The 19,847-nt window shown below is 36.2% G+C and overlaps 1 protein-coding gene across 1 annotated transcript; it reads left to right on the top strand.

The window, feature by feature from the left end:
- The first annotated feature begins 319 nt into the window (after window positions 1-319).
- Window positions 320-9,321, top strand: LOC131977172 (hydroxylysine kinase-like). Its single transcript, XM_059340376.1, has 5 exons — window positions 320-323; window positions 2,603-2,911; window positions 5,026-5,168; window positions 6,153-6,333; window positions 8,879-9,321. The coding sequence occupies exons 1-5, from the start codon at window positions 320-322 to the stop codon at window positions 9,319-9,321; spliced, it is 1,080 nt and encodes a 359-aa protein (XP_059196359.1).
- Window positions 9,322-19,847: the final 10,526 nt, after the last annotated feature.

A 19,847-nucleotide genomic window follows, 5' to 3' on the forward strand; every position in this document is an offset into this window, starting at 1 on the left:
TAAGTGTTTTATCATCACTGCACCAAACAAGGAACTGAAAACATTAAGGGATATGGAAATAAATGTTCACTCATCCAATACAACACAAAAATATTTTGTAGCTTCCAAAGACTAAAACTTGTGTAACCAGTGACCAAAAGAGAAGACATACCTGAAACTAAAAGTATTCAATCGGGGGCTTGTTCAGTGAAGATCTGGTTTGACTTGTTCCCCCTTGAAGCCCCAGCCTAAACTTTTTCAGAAGTTTGTTGAGTTCACAGACTCAGAAGCTTGTGCGTCGAGTGGCTCTCTCCTCGTCTACATTATCAGCTGAAAGACAATGGGTAAGTACACAAATGATCTGTTAAATTATGAAAAATCGATTCCATTAAAAGCTGAGATATACTCATACAGTCATGGAAAAAATATTAGACCACTATTGTTTTATTCACTTTATTGTTCATTTTAATGCCTGGTACAGCTAAAGGTACATTTGTTTGGAAAAACTATAATGATAACATAAAAAAGCTAATAAGAGTTCAATTTAAGCCATTTTCCATGGTTTTCTTGATAATGATTTTGGTTATTATCAAGAAAAACATGGAAAATGGCCGGATATCAGCTCTAAAAATTAAACTCTAATGAGCTATTTTTGTTGCTATAATTATATTTGTCCAAAAGATGTACCTTTAGTCGTACCAGGTATTAAAATGAACAAGAAATTGAAGAAAACAAAAGTGGTCTAATAATTTTTTCCATGACTGTATATATCAATCAAAATCAGAATCACCTTTATAGTCATTGCAGTCATACTTAAAACACACATACAGTATGACAGAGGTGAACAGGACTGGGAGACAGGGATGAAAGACGGAAATACAGCACAACGTGAGGAGAGGAAAGATGGAAAAAACAATGAAAAAAACCTCAGCGACATAAGCATATATTCAATACACTTCACAACATGAACGGTAACCTAATCAGTCCTCGTCTCAGCTCGCTGGAATGTCAAAAAAGCGACAACATATCGGTATATGGAGACAGCCATATATGAGTGTATGTTAGTAGTAGGGCTGGGCGATATATCGATATTAAAGATATATCGATATATTTTTAAATGTGATATGGCATTAGACCATATCGGTCTAATATATATTATATTGATATAGTTCACTTTTTTTCTTTCTTATTATATATTACTAAAGTTTGTCATATTTAGTTCTTTTGTAAAGTTCGTTATTCTTTTCTCATATAAATATATTTATTTCAGAAAAAGATTGGCCGATTTTGTTTAATAGCCTATTTTTATTTAAGATATTTTTTTTATTTAAATGTGCACTATATGGAGCTTTGATTTTTTTTTTAAAAGGTACTCACTTCACTTAAATATATGGTTTCAATGAAAACTACTTGTGACATGTCAAATTTGGCTTTGACTTTGACTGAACATTTGCTCTCACTTTGCGATAAAATATCGGGATATATATCATATATCGATATTCAGCCTAAATATATCGGGACATGACTTTTGGTCCATATCGCCCAGCCCTAGTCAGTAGTGTGGGTGAGTGTATGCATGAGTGTGGCTGTAATGTGAAAAGAGGATGTTGTGTGTCTGCAAACAAAACAACAAATGCATACAAGGAGAGAGCCCCAGGCTCCAGGTAGGCGGGGTTATATATTTGAAGAGCACCAGGCCCAGGTGCTCGCAACTAATCAGTGGCACTCTCCTCCCAGGTACCTGCAGCAATAGACCATAGGATATAATCAATAGTTAGTCAGGGGACCGTCACACTGGTGTGAACTTCACAAGTCACAGTTTTGAAAGTTGTTATAAAATTTAAGGCCGGGACTCGATTAAAAAAAAAATCTAATTCATCATAGGCTTTGTAATTAATTAATCAAAATGAATCGCATTTTAATCGCATATACATTTTTGACCTGAGAACAGTGAGAAGTGATTTTTTTCACATGGATTTTTAGTATACCATTGAATAATGAGTGAATACATAAGCTTAAGCAACAAAAATATTGTTTATTTTTGTTCATTCCAACAGACCAGTGTAATGTTTGCCATTAAGTGTAGCAATAGCATATTTAGAAATATAGTACAAATTCAGGTAGCCTATAGGTAGGTAGACCTTCTGTAAACTATAATAGTTTGGTTTTTTAAGTAAAACACAATCCACGCTAGCTACCACACTAGCCGCTAGCCGCTATATGTTTTGCATTGAGGTGATACTTGAGGCTCGATGTGCTGCGGTGATATGTGAATTCCTTGTTCCTAGCAACACAACCATGCTCTTATCGATGCTTCCATCGGTTGTTTTTTTGTAACAAAATGTCCAGTCATCCACGGGGCCAACCAAAGCGCTCTCATCAGCTTCTTCCTTCATGTTCACTGTGGTTTGTTGTTATCTGAACTCATGAACGCTAGTTGGTGCTTCAGTATAATGGGTCCGCCTGAAACTCATCCAGTGAGAAACGCTCCGCCGTGCAAAAATAAGTGCGATTAAAATGCGTCAATTTTTTTAACGCGTTAACTTTTGTGTAATTAATTAATCTTAATTACCGCGTTAAATTCCCGGCCCTAATGAAATTGTGATTGTACGCTTCTGTGCAGATAATGCCACAGCTGCTGATCCAAGGCCAACACTCACCCTGCAGCAAGCAACTGACCTGACACTGAAACTTTACGGAGTGACTACAGCTGAGATCTCCACCCTGCCCAGTTATTACGACCAGAACTTCTTCTTGGTGGACAATGAGGGCACCAAGTATGTCCTGAAGATCATGAATTCAGAAGAGAGCAAGAAGGCCACCCTGCTGGAGGTGCAGACTTCTGCCATGTCCTTTCTACACCAGCATGGAGTTCCAGCCCAGACAGCCGTGCCCACCAGCTCAGGGCAGCTCATGAGTATGGAGAAAATAGGTAACAGCGAAATATCTCTGCAGTCTTATTTAATAAAACTTCTCTTAGCTTTAGTCATAAGACTAAGAGAGTGAATATAAAGCACATGTTAAAAAAGCTGGGAGGTTAAACGAGACTTAGACTTAGACAGACTTTATTGTCAGTCAGTTATACATAAAAAAATATGCACATGAACCAAATTCCTTTGCATTGGCTCATAGTGATTGTTCTCTGAAATGTCATCAATAGAGCATAAATGTAAGGATCACCAGTGCTGGCAGAGTAGAACCCAAAAGCACGACACAGAGACAGTAAAAACCTGGAGTTCAGTCCAAACAGGCAAACAAATCTGACAAGGGGCAGGCAGGAATCCAAAATCCAATAAACAGGCGGGTTCAGAAAAGGTAGATCAGGCAAAAACAGACAAGAGAACGCTGGAAGGCTTGGTGAAACACAAGCCCATCTGGCAGAGAACAAGTGGTTAACTGGCAGGTGGGAGTGACAGGATTTGAACAGGGGAGTTAATGATATGGCATGAAAAAAAAAAACTGAATATAACTAAGAGTTGCTGGAAACCCTGACAATAAATATAGAATATAAAACTGTAAGAAATATAATATTTACAGTCATGGAAAAAAGATTAGACCACCTTTGTTTTCTTCAATTTCTTGTTCATTTTAATGCTGACGGTATGACTAAAGGTATAGTGAATTCGGGTAATGTGGGACACTTTTTGCAATTTTGACTTTGTTATATTTTTCTAAATTTAAAAATATTTTATGTAATTTCAGTCACATGACACCCATGGTAGACCAATAGTAAAGGTTTTGATGACTATATTTACTTTAAGCAGGAAATAAACCAGCCAAACCTTAAGTGTCCCACATTACCCGAATCCACCCTACATTTGTTTGGACAGATATAGTAATAATAAGTTGATAATAACCAAAATCATTATCAAGAAAACCATAGAAAATGTCTAGATATCAGCTCTTAAATGAAACTCTTGTGAGCTATTTTTGTTGTTATCGTTATATTTGTCCAACCAAATGTACCATTGCTTGTACCAGGCATTAAAATGAACAAAAAAATGAAGAAAACAATGGTTGTCTAATAGTTTTTTCCATATATATTGCACAGAAGGGTAGCAGCAGAGTGTTTTACTAACAGCTGCATTCCCTGGTAAGAAAACAGACACAAACAACTTGAATGTCTAAGTTGTCTTACTTTTAAATATGTGTATATCAAGAGTAAAAAAAAAGAGAGAAAAGAAAAGAGTCCCTGTGTTCATAACAAGGTGTATTATATTCATTCTTCAGTTTTTTGCCCTTGCTATGATTGAAAGAAGAAAATGTGTCAGTTTTACTGCTTGATTATCATTGCACAAGTTACAACAAGCACACTGCCAACTGAATCTCTGTTGGTTATATCATCATCACTTAAGGGCAGTCAAGGATAGAGAGAAACAAAAAAGTTTGGAAGCCTCTTAAATTTTCTGTTCACAGTGATTTTCTTAAAAAACAGTATGGATTCTATGGATTTTTGGATGTGTTTACTGCATGATCAGACTTTACCTTTATTGAATTGAACCATTTTTTCCAGTTTTACTCATTGTTTAGTTGCGCTGCAGTTAGACTTTCTAGGACAGTGTAGACTGCTTGACAGAACTGTGGGTGTTGGGAGAACAGGAATCAAGTACAAAATGTTTGAATTGATATTATATGTTATACTTGTCATGCAGAAGCTGTCTCAATTTAAAACCACTGCTCATCAGACAAGATCTTGAGACTGCTTAACTCAATAATAATAAATAAACTTGGGAAAACTGCCTTCCACCACATTGCACTTTATAAATTAAAGTAATCACAGAATGTTTCATCCCGCTGTCTAATTTTAAACATGGCAATTTAATTTAATGCGGCTTGTGACTATGTGTCTGATGCTGTATGTTCTTTTGCTCTTTATGGCTGTTTTTGTTGCTCTTTCTGTTGCAGTTAAGACTCTTTTGCAAAGATCTAAATCACAGCTCTGCTCAGTGTAAATTAACCAGGAAAAACCATAGGCAAGTTCTTTACCATACAGAGTTATACTGAAAGGAAAATTTTCCTATTTTTGTATCCACCTTACCTTATCAGACTGTGGACATGGTGCTCAGACTTACTGTGTGAGGTTGTTGACCTATCTACCTGGAAAAACCGTTGCAGAATCTCCAATGACAACGCGAGATCTTTATCATGTGGGCAAGTTGGTTGCCTCTATGGATAAGTCATTGCAACAAGTAAGTTACTTCTCCTAATAGTCTAGACGGATTTCAGAAAAAAGGCCTTCTATAAGAAGTGAGGAGCATTAATGGGTACAAGTCGGGAACCGGCCTACCTTACATAACTCAAGGGTGCTGAGTCCAAAAAAAATGGTTCCCAAGCGAAATTTTGAGTTTTTGACCTTCTAATTTGTATATTTGTATATATAATTTGTATATCTAATTTGCACAGACATTGGACCATTTCCCCTAGTTTTTTTGTAAGTAGGCAATCAAGATGAGGAAATTAAGTTTCTAGATCTATGGTCTAGGGTCAGAGCAAGGATATAGTGGAGGCTCAGTGTCTTTTTTTATGCATATGTATATGCAAAATACCAAATGGAACATTTAAAAGTGATATTGATTGAATATTTATGTCGGCCTTAAAAAAATGACACAAGTAATGCTTAATTTCACCCTAAAAGTTGGTATTTTGCACATATATATATATATATATATATATATATATATATATATATATATACACATAAAAAAGACACTGGGCCTCCACTATATTCTTGCTCTGACCCTAGACTATAGATCTAGAAACTTAATTTCCTCATCTTTGATTGCCTACTTAAAAATTTTTTGGGGGAAAATGGTCCAACGACCAACAGCCGCCATTTTGATATGCAAATGAGAAGGTCAAAAACTCAAAATTTCGCTTGGGAACCATTTTTTTTTTGGATTCAGCACCCTTGAAATAAGTAAAGTAGGCCAGTTCCCGACTTGTACCCATAAATGCTCCTCACTTTCACTTTTTGGACAATTCCGTCTAGACTATAGGTTCTCCCCTCATCTCCACATGCAGCTGCATATTTTTTTGTGCCAGTCGATATAAAGTTATAGGGAGAGTAAATATGTCAGACTGTACTGATTAATGTTGCTTTAAGGTATCAAAGAGTTATGATACAAATAGATTGCAAAGAAATCTAATATTGAAAACATTTGTTTGTTTTTCAGATGGTTTCGCCAAACCAGGACGTCTTCCAAAGAAATGATGTGGTTTGGAGTTTATCCAACATTCCGCTTATAGAAAACTACATATCAGTGATGGACGGAGATCCCCTGCAGGACGTGATCAAAGCAGTCATTGAACAGTATAAATCACAGGTGCAGCCCAAACTCAGCTCTTTCCAAAAAGGTAACACAGAAAACATGTCTACATTCACTGTATGTCGAGTCTATATTCGTTATGAGTTAATTTGATTTCTGTGTATACTGTAAAAAAAAGTCTGTAGATTTTACGGTGAAAAACTGCTAAACCATGAAGTTAAAAGAGCGTAAAGTGATAAATGGGTTAATTCAGTTTCAGTAACAATGAAACACCGTAAATGTATGTTTCAGCCAAAACAGTTTTTTAAACAGTTTTTAAAAAACAAAACATTACTGTAAAATACACTGGCAATATACTGTAATATATAGCCTATAGAAGCCATCACTGTAATTTTTGCATTTATTTTGTGTAAAAATTCTTTTTCTCACTGTTACATGTACTAAACACCATATCTCTAACAAAAATATACTGTAATATTTAATGGTAAAATCTTTAATATATGCAGCATTTATAAATGTTATGTTGAGTTATAAAAAATATGGAATAAAATGGCAATCTAAAACGTGAAATCAACAGTGCTAATATCCTTTTACCGTAATATTAGAAAAAGTTGCACCATATGTATTTCGGTAAAGTTCTGGCAACCACAGCTTTTTTTTTTACCGTAAAAACTTTTTTTTTTACAGTTTATGGTATTTGTAAACCGAGTGCATGCTTATTCAGTCCAGTATCGTTCCAAATTGAAATTCCAAGACAACCTTCAGTTACAATGCAAGAAGCAGTGTGGGCTTAGAGCAGTCAAATAAAAGATGTGGGGGTTTCAGTGGGAAGGCGGAGACCATCTTTGGACATGTTCTGTAACCAATTAACTGTTTTAACTACTGTTGTAAAGGCATTCATCATCCCTAGAGACTGTATCGTGCTGGCTATGGCCATCCCCTGACATGTTTTTCTCTAGTACACCACTGACTTGTCAGGTTGACTTGGCAAACAATGATCCCTCCTTTGGATAAATTGTAATTTTCATTTGAAGATCCCCTCACCTTTTCAGGAAGCGCCACCACCTGGTGAAGATGTACATTGCAGTCCCAGTATTAGTTTACAGATGGCTTTCCTGTTGTCCTCAGCTGGGACTCATATTTGTCATGGACCTCACATTTTTTTGGTTTTCTGTCCCACAACTAAACTGTTTTAGTTCACTAGGTTTTTAACAATCACTTTACACTGTGCACCCTGAATGCTTGTTTTGCTCTGTATCTGGTGGATGTGCTAACAAGCCTTCTATTTAATGTGAAACTCTCAACTATCTACTACTGTTTCCAGCAGTGGTGAAAATAGCATTCAGATCCCTTACTTACGTAAAAGTAATTATTCTACACTGCAGCAAGTAAAATCCTGCAGTCAAAACTCACTGAAGTAAAAGTACTAAAGCACCACCATCAAAATATACTTAAAGTATCAAAACTACAGCCCCACTCATATTGTTTAAAATATTCTAAATATATTATTGGATTATTATTATTATTATCATATTATTATTATTATTATTATTATTGATGCATTTACATAAGCAGCATTTGAATTTTCTCAAGGTAGGGCTAATTTGATCTACTTAATATACTGTTTATTTAAATAAAATAAAAAGTCTAATCACTTTATATCGATCATGTATTTCATGTTAATTCTTGACCTGAAAAGTAACTAAAGCTGTCAGCTGAATGTAGTGGAGTAGAAGTATAAAGCTACATAAAATGATAATACTCAAGAAGAAAGAAAAAGTACCTCAAAAGGATTATTTTGCATAAATGTACTTAGTTACTTTCCACCATTGGTTTCCAGCTTGTTTCATCTGACCCTTGCAGGATTATTGCAAGTTAACAAAATTTTATATGCCTACTTGTAGTTACTGGTAATATATAGGTTTTTTTTTTTTTTTACATTTTATATACTCATACTCATTGAACATAATCTGGGATTTGTTTGTTATATTATTAAGAACATAAATTGAAAGCACTGGGATAGTGTCAATACGTTACTAGTGCTTAATACCTCCATGGCATGGTAACAAATATCCTAAATCAGTAGCTGTAATTTGGCTTATACCTTCACCAAATACTACACGCAATTACCTTAACCCTCAAGGCATCTTTAAAATTAACTCACAATTTGACCCTTCGGGACCCTAAATGAGCCATCTCATACGAGTGTCATAAAACTGTGATATATAATTTCTTTTTTTCACTTTCACCACATCAAACCTTTAAGCAGCTTCCGGGCTAACCAGCTAACCTTTAATTTTTTATGTTTTTATGCCCTTTTTGTCATAAGAAACCCTGATTTTCTCAAGGCCAAAAATACAAAATATGCAATATTTGTGGAATATTTGGGGTGAGGTTATTACAGCCTTGATTAGATCGATAATTGATAACAATATTGATTTTTATGCATTATTAATTTTGGAGCTATGAGAGTTTATTCCAAAAACTCACCCTTTGACCCTTGTCATATAAGTGTCATAAAAATGTTTATAAATATTTTCTTTCACTGTCACTGCATCAAACCTTTAAATAAATGTCAAGTTCTCCCATATGAAGTCACAAAGGTACTAAATGCTTCTATGGTGTTTTCACAGGAATAATACACGGGGACACAAATGACCAGAACATCATTGTCACACCAGTAGGTAACGGGCATCACAATGTGTCTGGCATGCTGGACTTTTCTCTTCTCAGTAATGACTGCTATGTATTTGAAGTGGCAATAACAATCATGTATGCGATGCTGGAGAACGCCAGGCCTCTGGATGTGGGTGGAGCAGTGTTAGCAGGCTGGGAGAGCATTATGACGCTCAATGAAGATGAAAGGGATTCCCTCTTCTTGCTGGTGCTCGGTCGTCTCTGCCAGTCTCTGGTTTATGGCCGCTACAATGCTCAAAAAAACCCAACAAAAAACAAAAAATACATCCTGAGTACGGCCAAGACTGGGTTTCGGCTTCTTGCTCAACTTTGGGAGCTAGGAAAGAAAGAAGTAGAAAGCAAATGGTTCGCAGATGCCAGCACATTCTCGGACAATTAATAAAGAAATGTTTGTCAGTGGTTGGGCATAGTAAAAAAAATAATAAATAATTGCATGTACATAGAATGTCAAAATGACGAGGCCACTAACCATCATGCAAAAAAAGGCCAATACAGATCATTAATAACGCTGGCTATCAGGAACACACAAACTCATCTACAGTCTAAATTACTAACATTTACAGACATCGTGGGCTATCAAACAGCTCAAATAATGTTCAAAGCAAAAAAATAATGTATTAGCAATAAATATACAGAAATTATTTAGTATTCATGAGGGGAGTTATAATTTAAGGGGTAAAAGTAACTTTACTTTAGCGTTAATTCGCACAAACTTGAAGGGTTTTTTTGTTTCAGTCGGCGGGGTGAGACTATGGAACAAGCTCACTATGGAGTTGAAGCAATGTCCAAACATGAAACAGTTTAAAATGAGGTATGAAGAAACTATTTTCCAGGTACAGGGATGAGGGGGGTGATGGGTAGCACCAAATGTTATGAGGATACTGTGTTTATTAATTTTTTATATTTCTTATACTGGTTATCCTTTTGTGTTGTTTCCTTTCATATGTATGTATGTATGTGTGTATGTATGTATGTATGTATGTATGTATGTATGTGTGTATGTGTGTATGTATGTATGTGTATATGTATGTATGTGTGTATGTATGTATCATTACTGTGTATAGGTAAATTATATTTATGTTTTTGTAATACAAGACATGTTTGGACAAGGATTTTAACTAGTCATATTTAAGGAGGGGGAGGGGGTTAACAGTTTTCTCACTCCTTTTCAAATATGTATTCTATATCTCATGTTAAATGTTTTGTCTTAGTCTTTTTTTTATTATTTTGTTTTGTTCATACGATGGAATTTCACCATATTTGACTCAAACAATATTTGACACTTTTTACTGTTTTTTGGTACCACTGTCTCAACATCCACCCTGTAATTGGCTTAATTGATTATTAATGAATAATATATGGTGTTTAGAAGGTAAATGGACTATTAATGCAGAACTGTTCCCTAGTTGGTTTTCCTCAACTCTAACACACTGTCATTAGGATCCCATCAGTGGACCAGATTTAAATGAACAATTTATCAACATGTGAATTATGGTAGTATTGTAATAGTTTTACCTTGTAAAATTGACAAACATCTGAATATTTCATACATATTAAATTTTGAATATATTTCATCTTCTGCTGTGTTATTAATACATACATTTTTTTAATTTTGTGTTATTAATTTAAATGGAGATATTATAACTTTACCTTCACTACATTCATGCGGTAGCGATATTATTATATATTATTATATTAACTCTTAATCAATAATAATTAAATAATATAATAATGTAATATTCATAGAACAGAATGAGTGCTATGGGTGCTTATGGACATTTTACTTTATTAACTCTCACATTGATACTTTATTAATATTGTACATCTACTTAAGCATAGTTTTGAATGCAAGACTTGTATAGGTAATTGAATATTTTAAAATTGTTGTATTGAGACAAACAAAGCTCCAGGAACTACTGTACAGAGAGAGAGCTCCTATAGTAACTCAAAAAAGTGTACAACAAAATAAATGTTTTGTTTTTTGAGGAAAAAAACAGATATACTTTGACACAAATTGGCCAAAAAAGAAAAACACAATTCCACCTGTAACTCCTTATTTTTTATATATATATTTCACATCATACAGAAAACTGGAGGCACATTTAAAAAAAAAAAGAAGATTAATTGTGTGTAATCTACATGTAATATGTTTCACACAATTTCAAAAGAACTGTATGAACTTTTACCTTTCAGGCAGGAAGTGGATATTCAGGGAAGAGATGATAATGATAACAAAGAAACGTACCTCTCTGTCTAAGAACATTTGATGTGAACATTCAGAAAGCTGTTTTGCTAAAAAGAAAAAGAAAAGAGAGTGATGAACACTAGATGGAGACATCCTCCTACATATCCCACATGCTGTTTAAAAGGCCTGATTTCTGAATGAGTCTTTCAGAGTCACATTCAGGCTTAAAAACCTTTGAATCACAATTTGAGCCAACTTGGATCATTTCCTCTGTCACGTGACCTCAGACAGGATGTTGTGTTGACACTATAAAATGTGTTTGCAGAAAAAAAGACTATAAGAATAAATAAAGAAACTAAGTTATTGAGACAAAAGCTGGTTCTGATTTGAATAACAGTCCAGATGATGCAGCTCAGAAAGAAATACACATGAAATTGTCAATCCAACCCAATCCAATCCAAAGTATTATTGGGCGTGGCATAAGGTGGATCCCCCTACTAGAGAACAGTGGCTGAGTGTTGTGGAGGAGATTTATGATATGGAGAAGTTCACACATATCATGAGAATGCGGGAGGAACAGTTTGAAGGGAAATGGGAGAAATGGCATTATTACAAAAGGGTGAGGGTGATACCACTGGTAACTATAGTAATAACTGAACAGGACAGAATTGTTGCATTGTGACTGAATGAAAGGAGCTATAAGCTGCTACTGGATGTTTTTGTTGTTGTTGTTGTTGTTGCTGTTGGGTTTTTTTTGTGTGTACTATTGTATTTAAATGGAAAAAACTCAAATAAAAAGAAAAGTAAAAAGAAAAGAAATTGTCAAAGTAACAGGAATTTCACTGTATTTCACCTTTAAATACTGCTGTCAGAAACCTCAGACAGAGCCATATGTGAACACCACACACACACACACACACACACACACACACACACACACCTCGTCTACCTTTCTACATTTCAACCTCCCACCTCAAAGGCACCATCTGCCCTCTGCCCCCGCTGCAGCTCGCGATATGTACCTCCAGTCATGCAGAAAAAGTCACAGTGCGTCTGTGAATGTCTGCCTGTGTTCACGTTTGTTCTCCGTCTGTTTCACTGTAGTTCACCGGCATCCGAGCACAGCGAGCCCAAAGAGGCATACATCTAAACCTTTGCACTGTTTTCCTTATAAGCCACAGTCCCTCCTCTCCCTCTGTTTCTCTCTCTTTTGCCTTTTCTCTTTTTGTCTTTGTAATACTTTAAATCCATGTCCTACAAATTATAGCTGAAATAGAAATGGCAACACTCAAAGGACTTAGCTTAATACACCAACCCCACTTATCAGTGCCATTAATCCTCTTGGCATTTCAAAACAGAGCGCTGGGTCTGTACTGCACCTTTTTTAAAATACAGCAGAGAAATTTAATTTACACTCCAAAGACCACCAATCTGCAGGCTTTTAAAGTCTGAATTTACTGCACCCATTGTAGGGCCTCCTGAATGATTTTTCTTTTTCTTTCTTTTCTTTATTATATATGTAAATATTCTGACAGCTCTTTTTCAAACAACAGTCAACAAGGTGCGGTTCAGTGAAAAAAGACAATGATGAAAAAGGCAACAGCTGGAAATCAAGATCACCTTCTGTAAGAAAGGACAAAAAAAAAAATTGCTGCAGGATACAATGTCTCAAATATTTAACCCCTCCTTGATTATTTGTAACTTAACCCTGGGTGAGAATATGTAATCAAACAGCAGTCCTTCAGCTAAAAATTCCTTTTTTCATATAAAATAGGTTCTTAAAAGATTAATTGCAAAGGCCCTGAAGGCATTATTGTGGATATCATATTGATTGCTTTTAAATAAGGATGGATTACTAACTATTAAATTATGCTATATCTACAGTACATACATATTTGCAATATAAAGATACACACAGCGTTTGTAGCATCTGCCCAGCTGCCAATCACAAGCCAGCTTCTCCAAAGAAAAACTCAGTGTGGTTGATTTCATCTTATGTGACTCCTTTGGGTCATTTGTCAGATTTATTTTTAGAGCTTTTCAACTATGAATCTTTTCTACTGCAGAAAAATCATCAGAATTCCACAGTTTTAACAGAGCAATGTATTATTAATTTAACTAATTTGGATACTATGTGTGCATCGGAAAAGCAGCTTTTCACACCTCATATTTATTGTAAGGGGGCAATCTTTAGTGGTGATTATGACAGGAGGAAAACAGGAAGTGAGGCGATGCAGTATAGAGATTGAGAAGGCCACTTAAAGATGGTGGGAGGGGTGCTGAATGCTTCTCATGACCCAGGTGACCCGCTTTTGTGACCTGCTTGGATTTAAACATAACATAAGAAAAGCACTGAGTTATCTAAACTGTATGTAAAAAACATATGTACGTCGAATGCACAATTACATCAATAACTTACATCCAGAAGTGAAGTAACACAAAAATTTTACTTATTTTTACCCAAACCACATTTTTTTCCAAAACCTAAGCCAGTAGTTTCGGTGTCCAAACCTAACTGACTGCCAACGTTTCATAACATTAACCAGGTGTTTACAATTGTGGCCGTTACATAATGGTACGAGCACCTGTTGATCTCCTGCCACCTGGAGGGCACTCATATCAGAAAAAAGCTCCCCTATACTGCCCTTCAAAACTTAACTGCAGTAACTACACTTTTGGTCGAATTTGAGTTATAACTAAAAATTAACTTGAGGTCTGTTTTATCTTGTGACATAGTTTTAGATTTCAATTTTGCTTTATTTCAGAGAAATAATTATATTAAAATCGCGGTGACTACAAAATTCAACTCAAAACCAAATCAAACTGCAGTAAGTTAATTTACCGCTTATAAAAACAATCTGTTTTAAAATGTTTATTTACTGAAAACAAAATATTAAAGCTGAAAGAAGACAACAACATTGCAGTTACTATACTCTGTTTTTGCATTACTATTAGAACCTTTTTTCAGCGATGCAGACCAGCGACCAGAGTGCAGTCGCTACATTTTTGGGTTCAAAGGTCAAATAAAATGTCATGATTTTTGAGCTTATAAATAACATCATCAATACATGTAGAAATAGATCTCATATCACTTACCTACCTATAACCCACTTTGCTGGCCACTTAAAAAAGTATAATAACTTTAAAGCAGTTTTTCTCAGTTTCGCTTGTTGCGTAGTTACTGCAGTTAGACTTTGTAGGGCAGCATATTAGTATTGGATCAAATTATCTAGTGCTGGTATGTGTTGGAGGACCTTTGGGTGCATTACACTGTTTATACTATGCTACTGTTCATCATTTTTGGAAGCATCTGCCCTGACGTCTAATGTCAATGAGGATCATCTGTTTTATTGCAGCCAAATTCATGACTTAGCTGATCTCATTTAAAATGTTTTCACAGAGAACTTTATAGTTGATGAGAGGATGTCTTCTTAACTTTACTGCCATCATTCTGGAATATATATCACACTGAATATTTCATAACAACTAAACAAGATGGCCAGTAATAATAAAGACCCGTAGTCAGTGATTAGACATTCCAAATATCGACTGTACCAAACCCAAATTCCGCTCTTTTTAATTTGTTTTCACTGAAAACAACCGTTATTCTCCCTCTTCAGATGCATCAGACACACAGCTCTTGGCCGTCTTGCCAGGCCTTCGCAGCTGCCAAGCCAACCTGTTAGGACTAATTCACTTCATGGATCCCTGACAGGCTCTCGTGTAATGCATATTAGCTTTATGCCCAGACCATCTATAGTGGCCAAGATGTCAGGGTTTGATACAAGGCTAATGGGTTTCTCTCTCTGTTAACAAAGATGTTTCTCATCTGTTATGCTAGTAGGCAGTTTGGCAAGGTCCTGAACTAACAGGTTTTACACAAAAAAACCTGTGTCCATTACTTAATTATATAGCACTTTAACTAACATTTATTAAAATGCTTTACTTACTTAGATGCCATTATCACAATTAGTGAGATTAAATTATAATATATTACAAATTACTTTTTGTATCTTGTCAGCATAGTGAAATGCTCAGTTTCTTTTCAATTTAGTGCCATTGTTTGCATTCAAAAGAAAGCACGCTTCAAGGATAAAGTCACCTCTAAAGTGTGACAACTTTCCAACAGAGGCATAATCACAACTGCATCCAGCCTCTGAATATGGTGAAAAAACAAAAGGGATGCTCCTCACAATTGGGAGTAAAGCTGAGGAGGAGACACAGGCCTCATTTAGTAAGCTGTTGTGGTAGCTCAGCGGCTTCTCCAGTCTTATCAGTTTGTTTCAGAGTTGCTGGGCTTTGCAGACGGTTGCTGGCCTCGGTCTTGTATCATGAACTGTTCCCCCATCAGACCTACCAAACTCACCAATGGGAGCGCATAAGAAAGCCATTAGCATGAATTCATTAAAACTTTCGCACATTATCACATGTCGCTTTGTCAGTAGACGTCTCTGCATTCACGGCAACACGCGTCATGGCGGCCTATCTGCACGGAACAGGTGGGAAGCACAGTGGCCTCTCAGAGCTCCAACATTAGGGAGGCGCTTACAGAGGGGTGGCTAATCGATTGGACAGACTGGATTTACTGAGATGACTGAGTCACAGGGTGACTGCGGAGGCAAAGTAGGAACTCTGTGTGTGTGTGTGTGTGTGTGTGTGTGTGTGTGTGTGTGTGGGAGGAGGAAGGTGTCTGATTCCACTGAGAAACTGACTACCTGAATTATCAAAACATGGACAGTTTTGAGTTGCAGTTTATGCTTATGTAACCGATGAGTAGGCTGTTAAACTTTTTGTTGCATCAACTGATAAAAAAGAGCAACATGCAGGGAGCTTCAAAGTTTAAATATACTAAAGCTGATTGTGTTCATTTTTTCTTTCTTTTTTTTTTTTTTTTTTTTTTAATTCTGAAGACCTTTCTACTTGATTAATATATATTCTCCATTAGACAACTTTGGAAATTACTCACATGATATGCCAAAAGAATCATTGACAACTGTCTTTTTGTGAAAGGTTTAGAAAATATTGTGGAATTAAAATAAGTATGTGTGTAATTTTGCATATGTAAGAATACAGCTTGGTTAGTACTAATGTAATTCCGTCTTTCTGTACCAAAGATTAAATAATTCAGCACTGACTTTTGGTTTCATGCCGGACTATGGGCTGAAATATGTGCCACCAGAAACTGAATTTTAATTGTTCATATTTAAATTTTTGAATAATTGCATTAAAAAGCTGAATTTGAATCATATAATTCGAATTTGTATTGTTCAATTTGAATCATTGCATTAAAAGCAGAATCCATCCATCCATCCATCCATGTCCGCTTAACCGGGGCCGGGTCGCGGGGGCAGCAGGTTGAATCTGAATTGTAATTTGAAATTTAATTTATTAGTGCAATGTACATAAATATGGGTGGTAATAGGAAGCTTGCACAGACAACTTATACTACAGAAACTACAGGGTTGCTGAAGCTATTTTACCAATTAATACTACACAAGTTGAAAACGATTAATGTTTTCTTAACAAGTGTTTATCATCAATCACTGTCATAACACTCCACTCGCTCCCAACCATGAGAAAACAGGGTACTAGAAAGAGTACTAGAAATGAAATAATTCAATTTAAAAAAAAAAATCAAATATCGTAGTGAAAATTATCCTCCTAGCAACCTGTAGGTTAAACATAGTATACACTTACTTTCCAGTGATATAAGTGAGATTTATGTACTTTTTAAAACTTTTTATGCCGTGTGATTCACATCTTTGACACTGTCTGGCTCGATGGTTTTGCGATCCCGATCCACCCACACAGAAAATGTATAGCTGATCTCAGAGTATAAAAAGTCTGATACTCAAAGGTAGTTTCGAACACCCCCACATGCCCCACAGCCATAAAGTGGACACATAACTCTACAGCCAACTCTTGTCAACTCCATATGTCATGAAAAATTAAACTCTTTCTGCAGCACTGGAAGATTTTCTGAAGATGTGCTGCTCTGAACATGTTGCAGTAATACAAAACTCCATTTTTGATAATACGATTGACATGGAAACTGCACTTTCTGATTGTTTTGTAACTTCTGTCTGAAAGAAGCCAACAGCTCTTTGAAAAGAATGACTCGACAACAAAGAGATTTAAAAGTCATGCCCATGGAGTACTGCAAAGCTGCTGACTGCAAGAAACACAAAGAAGTTTTTGTTGTTGTCAGTACCAAGAAAGTGATGATGCAAACCTAGTATTGACATTGCCTCTAATTATGGTAATTGGATCAAGTATGCATGGAAGGCAATATAAAGTTTTCAGCTGTTAACCATTTGATGTGTGTATCCAATTGTACGACTGGCCATATACACAGTTCTATTTTTAGAGAGGAAAAACCTGCATGATGTTTTCATTGTTCTGTTATTTAGTTATTGTTTATCAAATGACCAGTGTGTAGGATTTAGGGGGATTTATTGGAAGAAGTTGAATATAAAATGGATAATTATGCTTTCATTAGTGTATAATCATCTGAAGAATTCTTTGTTCCTTCGTTATGGAAATGGTCTCATTGATTAGAGTGACAGCGATCAGAAATGGTGACCGCGGCACAGTCGTTCTGTGCCCAGTGGAAATCAGGCATGAACCTCCACATAGGGCGAGGGTCCTCTTCACAGAGTTCCACAAGCATGTTTCTACTTTAGCCCAGAACAGATAAACCAGACACTGGCTGCAATGACGGCCTTTCGCATTTTCCAGATGGCAACCTCCGGGTCTGCGTATGGAGGCAAACCAGGAAGTGCCCTAAGCTGCATTCTACCGAAAATTCCAGCAGGGGGTGCTAAGTTTGGCTGCAAAAAAAATCTGTCCATTCATTTCAATGCAAATTTCTCACTTGATTTATTACCTCAGAAATCTTTTTAGGATAACACAAGTTTGTATCGCTAGTAAAAAATCTACTTCAAGACAATTTGATGTTAATAGTTCTAATAATGGCCCCATTTAGAAGAAAATAGAAGATAAAAAATCGCATGATTTGGGGCGTGGCTACCTTTGGTTGACAGATCACTAACAAGGCGAGCCGTCATCAGGAGAGAAGCAGAGCAATGCGTATCCACGGCAACGTGTCAATAAAGTTATACATAATGTTATAAAGATATAAAAAAGGACGTTTATTGGTTTGGTCTCATGACTTTGACCCTTTCACTATATTTTCACTTAATGACAGTTTATTTGAACGTTTTGTTCAGTAAAAATGTCTTGTTCAGCGTTTGGTTGGACTAACAGACACTCCAAGGAGTCGCTGTTCAGTTTTCTGAGGTAAGTAACGTATTTTGTTTTTTTGTTTTTTGCTAGCCAAAACTAACATGCCAGTTAATGCTCCAGTTAATGCTAACATGAATTAGCAGCAGCTTCTCTCAGTCAGGTTGAGGTGTAGAGAGGCTGTAGTCAATGATCAGATCCCTCTCGCTCCTGCACAGTCCAGATATGGTCTGCTCCCCGTATCAGAAACAAGATGGCGACGCAAGATGGTGACGAGTGTAACGCTGAACTCGATGCTTCCAACGGGCCACAAACCAATGGGTGACGTCACGGTGACTAAGTCCATTATTTATATACAATCTATGGCATTTTCACATAACCTGAAGGCCACTGTACATTCCACTACAGGGGTGACAGAAAGGGTATTCAGTTGTTATCAATTTACAATCTGACCACTAGATGCCACTAATTATTTCAATACACACTGGCCCTGTAACTAGCTTACCAGAGTACCTGAAGCAATACCATGGATGGACCTACAAAATGGCACACAGGGACAAACTGAATCAAACAGGAAGAGACCCCATATGACCACGAATAGACTATAAGGAGACCAAAACAGCTGCAAAGAGATGCAAAGAGACCACAACTAGAATCACAATGACCATAAAAAGGTGCAAAACAACCACAAAGTTACACAGTATAATACGAAAAGGCGAAAAACATCTACCTGGTGACACAAAACAACAACAAAAAAAAAAAGGCTAGACAACTATAAAGTCTATGTGTCTTGTTCCTGTAGAGGAGAGATGATGGGGCCTTTTGCACGTCCATGCCCATTCACCAATGGGTAACACTCTGTAGCGATGTTTGGCATATTGCATCCAGATGTTTTCCCATCATCAGATGACCATTATGGAACAAAAGGTGATTCATTATCTTGATCATACAAACTTCCTTGCTGGAATATCAACAGTAGTTTTTATTTATTATTAAACAGAAAATACTTGATTCCTTTTCAAGCTTGTATGACTCTGGTATAAAACTACTTGAGCAGGAAATATTTTTGGTGGACCTGGTGGTTTGAATCATCATGCTATAGTGATGTACATGTTACCCAAACATATAAACATATAAATAGTATTTTAGATGCATCTATAGTTACTTACAAGTGCATTTGGTTTAGTGTCTTATACTTACTCTCTTTTTTTCTGAGTAATGTAGTAAGAACCGACTGGATGTAAGGGTCAAGCATGAGCAAACTGCATTGAAGATAAATACAGTATACGCTGTAAAAGGCAGCTTACATTCCCCTTCAAGCACTTCTAATTCCTCCCTCTGTCTAACACTGACATTATGCACAGAACAGCTCAAGTTGACGTGTTCAACTCGGAGTGCTACGGGCAGTGACCCAAACCCTGATGCGTCCAAAATGTAAAGAAAATGTGAAATTGGAAGAGACACATGCCTGCTACAAA

This window comes from Centropristis striata, chromosome 9 (genome assembly GCF_030273125.1).
Source record: "Centropristis striata isolate RG_2023a ecotype Rhode Island chromosome 9, C.striata_1.0, whole genome shotgun sequence".
Classification (NCBI taxonomy): domain Eukaryota; kingdom Metazoa; phylum Chordata; class Actinopteri; order Perciformes; family Serranidae; genus Centropristis; species Centropristis striata.

What these genes read in the sequence shown, in the direction of transcription:
- LOC131977172 (XM_059340376.1), top strand. An exon ending in CATGAGTATGGAGAAAATAG is followed by an intron (nt 2,912 to 5,025) that starts GTAACAGCGAAA and finishes TTACCTTATCAG; the next exon opens with ACTGTGGACATGGTGCTCAG. An exon ending in ACTCAGCTCTTTCCAAAAAG is followed by an intron (nt 6,334 to 8,878) that starts GTAACACAGAAA and finishes GTGTTTTCACAG; the next exon opens with GAATAATACACGGGGACACA.